The sequence below is a fragment of the Aotus nancymaae genome, unplaced genomic scaffold (genome assembly GCF_030222135.1).
Source record: "Aotus nancymaae isolate 86718 unplaced genomic scaffold, 86718_ANA_hifiasm-v0.15.2.pri h1tg000029l, whole genome shotgun sequence".
Taxonomy (NCBI): domain Eukaryota; kingdom Metazoa; phylum Chordata; class Mammalia; order Primates; family Aotidae; genus Aotus; species Aotus nancymaae.
This window is the reverse complement of record NW_026988442.1, coordinates 92,658,076-92,668,348: the sequence shown is the minus strand read 5'-3', so window position 1 is coordinate 92,668,348 and position 10,273 is coordinate 92,658,076. Positions and strand designations below refer to the sequence as shown.

Sequence of the window (10,273 nt, the reverse complement as noted above, 5' to 3'; positions counted from 1 at the left end):
ACAGAATCTAGAAAATGATAAAAAAAAAAATCAATGATAACGTTATTTCCATGGAGGCCAGACCAAGCTCCTCCCGAGAAAGATATTTAACTGAAGCCGCAGGTCCCGCTCAATTTTCCCATGAGTCTCCTTTCCGGCCGTGCGTTGCGTCATTGCTGTCGCGTCTTCTCATTGGCAGGTTGACGGGTCGCGGCGCCTGCGCCCTGCGTTCCTTTGAGGGTCGTGGGCAGACGCCATTTTGGCCCCAGCGGTGCTTCTAGGAAGTAGATCGCCGGCTCGCATGCCTGCCCATCTGCCGGGTACGGCTTTTTCTGCCGGTATTTCACGGTCAAAGCATTCGCCGCTGCCGCTGCTGCTTTCTTACCCTCCGCACCCGTTAAGTTCTCCGGTCGGGCGGGAGCCTCTGAACACTGAGCCACACCATCCGGGGTCACACCGCCTGGAAGGAGGTGACGGGGGCGGCGCGGGGCGCGGACACTCCCCGCTGAGAGTCCGCCTGCCATGGACTCGGAATATTACAGCGGCGACCAGTCAGGTGGGGCAGGGACCTGGAGGACCGGGCTGGGGGGCGGAGCAGTTATTCGGCAGGGCTCGGCCTGGCACCCCGCGGATGGGGGCAAGGAGGTCTCCGAAACCTTTCCTCCCGCGACTGGTCCGCGGTGCACAGCCAGTGTAGGACAAGAACCCTCCGACTAGCTGCGAGCCTCGAAGCTAGACCCTTAGAGAGGGGATTCTGGAGGGAAAGCTTTCTTCTGAATCGGCCGAAGGTTTTTGCTGAAATTGGGAAGTACTTTCATATATTAAGCTTCTGTTGTGTGCAGAGTGCTAGGGAAGGAGAGGTTTCTTCTGTTAAGGGAGTTCTCAGTAGTTGAGTAGTTGAAGAATCCAAGGGGGGATGAGGCGGGGGATCCTTCCTAGATTTTTCACTCCTGGTTAGGGGTGGTTTAACCTTTCCTGCAATACAGAACATAAGTGCAGGACCCACGTTTCAGTTGCATTCAGAGTAAGGAACGCACTTCTGGCACTTACTGGTGATTTTTGTGCCTTTTCTCCACCTCGAGATCTTTCCTCTTCTCACCGAAGTTTGGTCTCCTTTTTTTACTGTTTGATTATTCTGTAAACTTTCTGGGCCCCACTCTGCTGGCACGGTGCTCAGTACCTGAGATTAAAGATAAGTGAGGCCAAACCGACTGTGGGAAATACGTTGCATTTGCTTTCCTTTTGTGTACTAGTTCTATTGGGGCGTTCTGTCTCAAAAGTTCTTAAATACGCCATAAATGTATACACCCACTATGTACCCAGAAAAATTGAAAATAAAAAAAATTTAAGTGTTTAATTATTTAAGCGTTAAGCTGTTTACTGTTTTGAGTTCGTTGCCTTTCCTTACATAGGACAGTGAATTGTAATGACTACAAAGGGCTCTCCAAACATGCACTGCTATTTGGCGTAAAAACACTTTCCTGAGCCAGGTGCGGTGGCTCATGCCTGTAATACCAGCACTTTGGGAGGCGTAGGTGGCTGATGGCTTGAGCCCAGGAGTTTAAGACCAGCCTGGGCAACATAGTGAGACTCCTCCCCCCGATTTTTACAAAAAATGCAAAAATTAGCCGAGTGTGGTGTCGCATACCTGTAGTCAGCTACTCTGGAGGCTGAGGTGGGAGGATCCTTTGAGCCCTGAGCCCCGGAGGCGGAGGTTGCAGTGAGCCCAGATTGCACCACTGCACTCCAGCCTGGGCGACAGAATAAGACTTTGTCAAAAAAAAAAAACAAACCAAAAACAAAAAAACACTTTCCTGATACTTTCAAAATAGCTTTTTTCCATTCATTTGTGTTTTTAAGTTACTTTTTAAAAAGTAGGCTTGGCATGGTGGCTCACGCCTGTAATCCTAGCACTTTGGGAGGCAAAGGCGATTGGTCACCTGAGGTCAGGAGTTCGAGACCAGCCAACATGGTGAAACCTTGCCTCTACGAAAAATACAAAAATTAGCCAGGCATGGTGGCGGGCACCTGTAATCCCAGCTACTCGGGAAACCGAGACAGGAGAATCGCTTGAACCCAGGGGGCAAAAGTTGCAGTGAGCTGAGATTGCACCATTGCGCTACAGCCTGGGCAAAAAGTGAAACTCCATCTCAAAAAAAAAAAAAAAAAAAGCTATTATATTTAATACATGTACATAGGTTAATTACTAAAAGAGGAAACAGAAAATATAGCAGTTCTCTGGCTTGTCCCCTCTATCTATTTCACATTCTTTAAGCTGTTTGGGGTGTTCACCTGTGTTCCTAATTCAGCAATCTCTTGCATCATTTTCAGGCATTCTCTAATAATTTTCTGTTATGCTAGGACAATATTTTAGCCTATGTGCCTCCTTCTTCTCTTCTGTCCTCCCACTGTTGCAGCATAATTGTTTGCTAAACTTCAAAACTATTATTTTTATCACGACCATATATATATTCTTCTTAGCTAAGTAGATTAGCTCATTAGTATGATAGTATGATAGTGATTCCCCTTAATTTTTTTTCTTTCCCCACTCTGGCTGCCTAAAGAAAAGTGAGATTCCATTCTTATAGGACGTTTTGGTTTTTCTGTAGTTGACTACATTTTTATAAACCTGTAAGTCTTTTTAAAGTATTGGGGCTGGGCATAATCCCAGCACTTACAGAGGTAAAGGCAGGAGGATTGCTTGAGGCCAGGAGTTTGAGACCAGCCTGGGCAACATACCAAGACCCCATCTCTACAAAAATAAAAAAGGAAGTTAGGTAACAGTTCATATTTACCATTTTGTATATGCTTTTCTTGAATGAATTTTCACTAGATTTGGACTGGAGTTCCTTGTGTTCATTCATAAACATATACTTACTGTGTATCAGGTACTAGGCAGTGTTCTGGGCTCCAGAGATTGAGCAGTGAACCAAAATCCCTGTTCTTGGGGCACTTTCATTCAAGTGAAGAAGACCCACGTTAAACAAAATAATTTCAGGTAGTATATTAGAAGGTGGTAAATGCCACGGAGAGAAAGACTCAATTTTAACATGAAGTTGAAATAAATTGTTGACTTGGTCTTTAGTGTTGTTTCTTAAGCTACAAATTGCTTTATGGTGTAGTTTTGCTGCCATATATTTCACAGTACATGTTATGATTGTTGGTATTTGTATGAATATCATTATGTTGTTCAAAATTTTAGCATCATTAGTTATGCTTCCTCATTGGTAACTTGTGCATTTATTATTCTTGATTCAGTGTGTTCATTTCACTGTAGATGTCATTCATCTTACACCATAAGTGGGTTTTTGTTTTGTTTTTAAGCAGATGATGGTGGTGCTACCCCAGTACAGGATGAACGGGATTCAGGGTCAGACGGTGAGGATGATGTAAATGAGCAACACTCCGGATCAGACACTGGAAGTGTAGAACGTCATTCAGAGGTATTGGCTAACCAACATCTTTGGGAGGGCTTTTCCCTTGTGTTCCGTGAGACCTGTTATATATAGGAGTTACAGAATCCCTGTGACGGTTTAGGCTTTAATGTCTGAGAGTAAAGGAGTGTAAGTTAATAGAAAACTGCTTGAAAAATAAATAGTGATGGTCTGGTTACTGTTGAAATCACAGTGAAGTAACTTCTGATTGGGTCATATTTCAAATGTTAGGCAGTTTTCAGCTGTGCATATTGATTGAGAAAATGGACCAGATCTTCGATATTTGACTAAGTTTCCCTATTCTGCAAATAATGTTGTAGTGGGGCAATGAGCATTTGCAATTTGAAGAAATATCAGTTGAAATAGAAAGTTATCGGGGTTATCACCTTTCAAAATTTATGTCAGCATTTACCCTTCTTATTTTGAACTGTTATGGTATGCATAATATATCTAATAATGCTTTTTTTTTTTTTTTTTTTTTTTTTTTTTGAGACAGGGTCTGGCTCTGTAGCACAGTCTGGAGTACAGTGGTGAGATCTTGGCTCACTGCAGCCTCCACCTCCTGGGCTCAAGCCATTCTCCCACCTTGTAGCCTCCTGAGTTAGCTGGGACCACAGGCTCAGGCCACCAGGTCCAGCTATTTTTTGTTTTTTTTGGTAGAGACAAAGTTTCACCATGTTGGCCAGGCTGGTCTCAAACTCCTGACCTCAAGTGATCCTCTCACCTCAGCCTCTCAAAGTGCTAGGATTACAGGAGTGAGCCACCATGCCCAGCCCACAAATGTAATTTTAAGAGTTGTTTTTGTTTAATAATACAGAGTAGTATTGGGTTTTGTGTACATTTTAACATATTTGGCCTAGTACATAAATATTTCAGTGCTTTATTTGCTTTTCTGGTTATATACTATGTTAACAAGACAAAATTGGGAAATTTTTAAATAAATTCACTGTAAGTCTTCGGTAGACACGCACTGAAACAAATAGGAATGATAAAGATGGAAAGATTTAAGAACTTTCTATGTCATATAGTTTTCTTGATTACACGTGTGCAGAAAATTGTCCAATTTTTAGTAGGTGTGGTTAGAGATTATATTATTGACTGTCCTTTGACAGCAGCATTAGTATACATTCAGCAAGTGTTTATTGAGTGCCTAATATGTGTCAGACTCTTTTTGCAGGTGCTTTGGACTAATCAGTGACTAGAAGTTAAAATCTTTCTCTTCTTAGATTGTTTTTCCAGTAGGAGGGGAAAGACATTAAGCAATAATTTTTTTTTTTTTTATTGTATAGTTTGCTAGAAGGTAACATACTGTGAAGAAAAGAGATAATTAGAACAGAGCAAAGGATGGAGGACAGACTTTGGTGTTAAATAGGGACCATACAGACCTTTTATTAAGAAAGCGGCATTTGAACCAGGGTGTGAACAGAGGCTAAGGAATGGCCGTGTGAATACGGATGTTTAGGGGAAGAACAGTCCTGCCCAGGACCCCAAGGTGAAAGTGTGATTGGTGTCTTCAAGGAACCAGTGTAACTGAAGTGGGGTCAGTAAGGGGTAGGGGAGGTCAGAGAACTAAATGCAGGTATGGAAAAGGCTCATCTTTTATATATTTTGATGTCACTCAGATTTTTTCTATGCTTTTAAACATTCAGAGTAAATTCCAATATTTTAATTAATGATGGTTGGGAATTGTCAGTACATTTAGTGTGTGATATTTTAAGTGTCCACTTTGGAAACAGCATTCAGAGATTAACGACTGTCAGTATAGAACCTAGTAGGGTAGTCATCTCATGGACTCATGCTGCAGTTGCAAATGCAGGTTACCTTAAGCATCTCTATTTTTTTAAATAATACAGATTCTGAATAAATAAGTGCCTGTTTTTGAAAATTTAGAAATCACAGACTGTCCCAGACTTATAATAGTTTGACTTAAAAATTTTCAATTCTCTAATGTTGCAAGAGCTGATGGCATACTTTTGAGTACCCATACAACCATTCTGTTTTTCACAGTATTCAATAAATTACATGAGATACTCAACATTCTAGTATAAAATAGGTTTTGTGGTGGGTGGTTTTGGCCAACTGTAGACCTCTGTGAGTGTTTGGAGCACATTTAAGGTAGGCTTAGGCTAAGCTGTGATGTTTGGTAGACTAGATGGGTGAATTGCATTTTTGACTTGATATTTTCAACTTACTGTGGGTTTCTCAGGCTATAACCCCATAATAAGTTGAGGCGCTTCTGTATCTGTAAAGTTTAAAGAAAATAAAACCAGCATACTTCAACTACAGAAATGACTTGAGCCTTTTCACATTATTTCTCCCGCATTTTCATTCTGTCCCATGTATACGACATGTGTGTATTTTATATTTTACCTTTACTTGAGATTTTACTATATATATTTTGTGTCGATGTATTTATCTCTTAAGATTATACTTGAAGTGTTTCCCATGTCATTAAAGATTCTCTCAATAAGCATAATTTTTAATGGTTTCACAATATGGATGCAATATCACTTACTCAGCAGTTTTCTAACTTGTCATTTATACTGTTTAGCTGTTGTATTAAGTAACTGAAGCTACCCTGAAGATTTTTATATGTAAACATTTGTGATCATTTTTTATTGTTTCCTTAGAAAGCTACCAGGAGAATTAACCAGATGAAAGAGACTCATTTTAAGGCTCTTCATAGATATTCTTCTCCAGGAAGTAACCGAAGTACTAAATCACTAGTACTTCGAGAGTGCCAGCAGTATTCTATAAGTGTTGAGTTCTGTATTAATGTTCTTTTGCCTATTTAAAATGGCTTTTAAGAAGAAATTTTGATGTCTTCTCATTAAAAAAATTTTGTTAGAAGCAATGGGATATTAAAAGAGTACAGTTGTGTTAAATGGAACAGTGTGAATTACAGGTACAAAGCCTAAAAGATGCTAGTTTCCTATTGAGGCTGTAACAACTTGACACAACTTGGTGGCTTAAAACAATACAAAATTATTATCTTATAATTGTGGAGGTCAAGTCCAAAATGGATCTCACTGGACTAAAATCAAGGCGTCACAGGGCTGTGTTCTTCTCTGGGGGAAAATACATGTCCTTGCCTTCTCCAGTTTGTAGCGGCCACCTGCATTTCTTGGCTGAGGCTCCTTCCTCCATCCTCAAAATCAGCAGCAGAGCGTCTTCACAACTCATTTTCCGACCTCTTGTTTCTGTCATCACATTTCTGTCTCTTATTCTGACCTTCCTGCATCCCCCCTATAAAAACCTTTGTAATTGTAATTGGGGCTACCTGGATAATCCAGGGTAATGTCCCTATTTTGAGGTCCTTACCTTAATTATATCTTCATAGTCCCTTTGCATGTAAAGTGACATATTCACAGGTTCCAAGGGTTAGAACATGGACATTTTTTGGGCGGTCATTATTTTGCCTACCATGAGATGGTCCTCACAGCATAATTTTCCCAATAATGGTACTTAAAAAAAAAAAATCTCCATCTGTATTTTAGAATTTAGGCTAGTTTTTTTTTTTTTAATTCATTTCACCTAATAGTATTTACTCAGTACACACAAAACACACACACACACACACACACACACACACAGTCTTTAAGATAGTGGTCAGTGTAGGAAATACTGATAAGATTTTGAAGACCAGTAATTTTTGCAGGTTTCTTAACCACTTTATTATAAAGCTTCTTTAGTTATTAAAAAAATATAACTTATTTTTTCTTAAAATAATTGTATATGTCTATAAATAATCTCTGACAGGTGACAGAGCAAGTCTCTTGTCAGACTGCCTGAAGAAAACAAGAGTTTACTGTTAACACATGTATATAATGGGCTGTAAATCTTTCTGTCTAAGGAGTTTGTTCTGTCATTGATGGGCCTGCCTAATGGCCATTTCTAATAACATCTCTGTTTCCTCTTGTATGGTTGGCTTTATTTTTTTCCTCCAAGCTTTGAAAAATACTTAGTAATCAAGATAAATGATACTTTGAAACTCTAATGCAAAAAAATACCATGAACAAAATATCAAAATCTTAAAGTTAGAATCAGTAGCAATGCTGTGTTGGTCTATGTTTGGGCCAGAGGGAAGAGGAAAAGCCAGTACCAGTTATCCTGTCTTCAAATTTTAAATATTTTGTTCATCATGGGTTTTTTGCATCAACTTTGATCTTTAAAAAGGTCACCTGTCTTGGGCCGGGCCTGGTAGCTCACTCCTGTAATCCCAGCACTTTGGGAGGCCAAGGTGGGCAGATCATCTGAGGTCAGGAGTTTGAGACCAGCCTGGCCAACATGGTGAAACCATGTCTCTACTAAAAATACAAAAAAGTTGGGCGTGGTGGCAGGTACCTATAATCCCAGCTACTCGGGAGGCTGAGGCAGGAGAATCACTTGTACCAGGGAGGTGGAGATTGCAGTGAGCTGAGACTGCACGATTGCACTCCAGCATGGACAACAAGAGCGAAACTGTCTCAAAAAAAAAAAAAAGGTCACCTGTCTTTTAAAAAGCAGGTTTTCTTTTTCTTTTTTGCTCAGGCTGGCGTGTAGTGGCACTATCACGGCTCACTGTAGCCTCAACCTCCCGGGCTTAAGTGATCCTCCCACCTTAGCCTCCCAAGTAGCTGGGACCCAGGCATGCACCACTCTGCCCAGCTAATTTTTTTATTTATAGTAGTAATGGGATTTTGCCATGTTGCCCAGGCTGATCTCAAACTCCTGGGCTCAAGGCACCCGCCCACCTTGGCTTCCCAAAGTGCTAGGATTACAGATATGAGCCACCATGCCGGGCCCGAAAAACGGCTCTATTGAGATAGATTTACATGTTATACAACTTACCCACTTAAAGTGTGCAATTCAGTGGTCTTCAGTATTTTCTAGTAGTCCAGCTATCACCACAGTCGATTTTAGAATTTCGTTACCTAAGAAACACTTTTGCTGTTACCTTTCTAATCTCCTCTTCCCTTTGCCTACCCCCTCCCCACCCCACAGTCCTCAGCGACCACTAAGTTACTTTCTGTCTCGTAGAGTCTCTGTCCTGGACTTCTCTTATGAACGGAATGATAAAATATGGTCTTTTGTGACTGACATTTCACTTACATAGTATTTTCAAGGTGTATCCATGTTGTAGCATGTATCAGTACTTCATTCCTTTTTTGTGGTAAATAATATTCCATTATATGGATAGACTACATTTTATTTATCCATTCATCAGTTGATGACATTTGGGTTGTTTCTTTTGGTATTATGAATAATGCTGCTATAACCATTTGTGTACAAGTTTTTTGTGGACATACGTTTTCAGTTCTCTTGGGCATATTCCTAAGGGAGGTAATTGCTAACTCAGAAGTAATTGCTAACTCATAACAGAATAATGTGTAATCATTTGAGGAACTGCCAGACTGTTTTCCACGGTGGTTACGCTGTTTTGCGTTCGTGATAGCTGAGTGTAAGGGCTCTGATTTCTCCATGCTCTCGTCAGCACTTATTACCTGACTTTTTGATTATAGGCATCTTAGTGGCTGTGAAATGGTATACCACTTGTTTTGAGTTGCATTTCTCTGATGAGTAATCATGTTAAGTGTCTAGTCATTTGTATGTCTTCCTTGGAGAAATATCCATTCAGATCCTTTGTCCTTTTTTTTGTAGAGACGGGATCTCACTATGTTGCCTCAATTGGTCTTGAATTCCTGGCCCCAAGCAGTCCTCCTGCCTTAGCCTGCCAAAATGCTGAGATTACAGGCATGAGCCACCGTACCTGGGCTGTCCACTTCTAAAATTGAGCTTTTTTTTTCTTATTATTGAGTTGTCAAAAAATCTTTAGTCTTTCTATCATTCCTTATTAGATGACTAATTTGCAAATATTTTTCCCGTTTCTGGGTTGTCTTTTTACGTTTTATGGTGTCCTTTGAAGCACAAAAGTTCTTAATTTTGATGCAGTTCAGTTTATCTGTTTTTTTTTCTTGGATTGCTTGTGCTTTTAGTATCATACCTAAGAATTTTTTGCCAAATCAGGAATCATGAAGAGTTACCCCTATGTTTTATTCTGAGACTGTTACAGCTTTAGCTTTTACACTTTGGTGTTTGATCAGTTTTGAGATTTTTGTATATAGTGTAAGATAAGGGTGTAGTTTTATTCTTTGCATTGTGAAAAGACTGTTCTTTCACCATTGGGTGGTCTTGGCATCCTTGAAAATCTGTTGACCATGGGATATGTGGCTTCATTTCTTACTCATATCTAAGATTGAAATCTTACTCATATCTGCATCTAACCTTGTGCATGTAATGGTGTATTAACTACTATTGCCTTGTAGTATGTTTTGTTATTGGAGAGTGTGAGTCCTAATTTGTTCTTTTTCAAGATCTTTTGGCCAATCTGGGTCTCTTGCAGTTACCTATGTATTTTAGAATAAGTTTGTTGATTTCTGCAGAGAAGTTAGCTGGGATTCTGATAGGGGGATTGCACTGAACCAGTCGATCAGTTTGGGGAATGTTGCCATCTTGGCAGTATAAAGTCTCTTCATCCGAGAACGTGGGATGTCTATTTAAGTGTTTAATTGCTTTTAACAGTGATTTATAGTTTCCATGTATACATGTTGGATTTCTTTGTTAAATTTATAAGTATGTTATTCTCTTTTATGCTTAGTAAATGGAATTATTTTAATTAATTTCATAATCATATTGTTTCTAAACATTTTTTCTATTTCTAGATTTTTTGTTTGTTTTCTATATTTTTAATTTCTAGTTTTATTTCATTGTGGTAGGGGAACAAACTTTGTATATTGCTATTCTTTTAAATTTATCAAGGTTTGTTTTAGGACCTAGCACATAGCCTGTCCTGGAGAATGTTCCATGCACTTAATAAGAAT

At 39.7% G+C, this 10,273-nt stretch overlaps 1 protein-coding gene across 5 annotated transcripts in view; it reads left to right on the top strand.

Moving 5' to 3' along the window:
* The first annotated feature begins 228 nt into the window (after positions 1-228).
* Positions 229-10,273, top strand: part of IWS1 (interacts with SUPT6H, CTD assembly factor 1) — a 43,289-nt gene continuing 33,244 nt past the window's right edge. For 2 of the 5 annotated variants that reach the window (XM_012462328.2, XM_064382861.1), the window contains exons 1-2: positions 229-535; positions 3,307-3,422. In XM_012462328.2, the coding sequence (XP_012317751.2) occupies positions 502-535; positions 3,307-3,422 (150 nt within the window). In that variant the 5' untranslated portion in view covers positions 229-501. The remainder of the gene's footprint in view (positions 536-3,306; positions 3,423-10,273) is intronic. The other 3 variants (XM_012462326.2, XM_064382862.1, XM_012462327.2) reach the window with 2 other exon arrangements.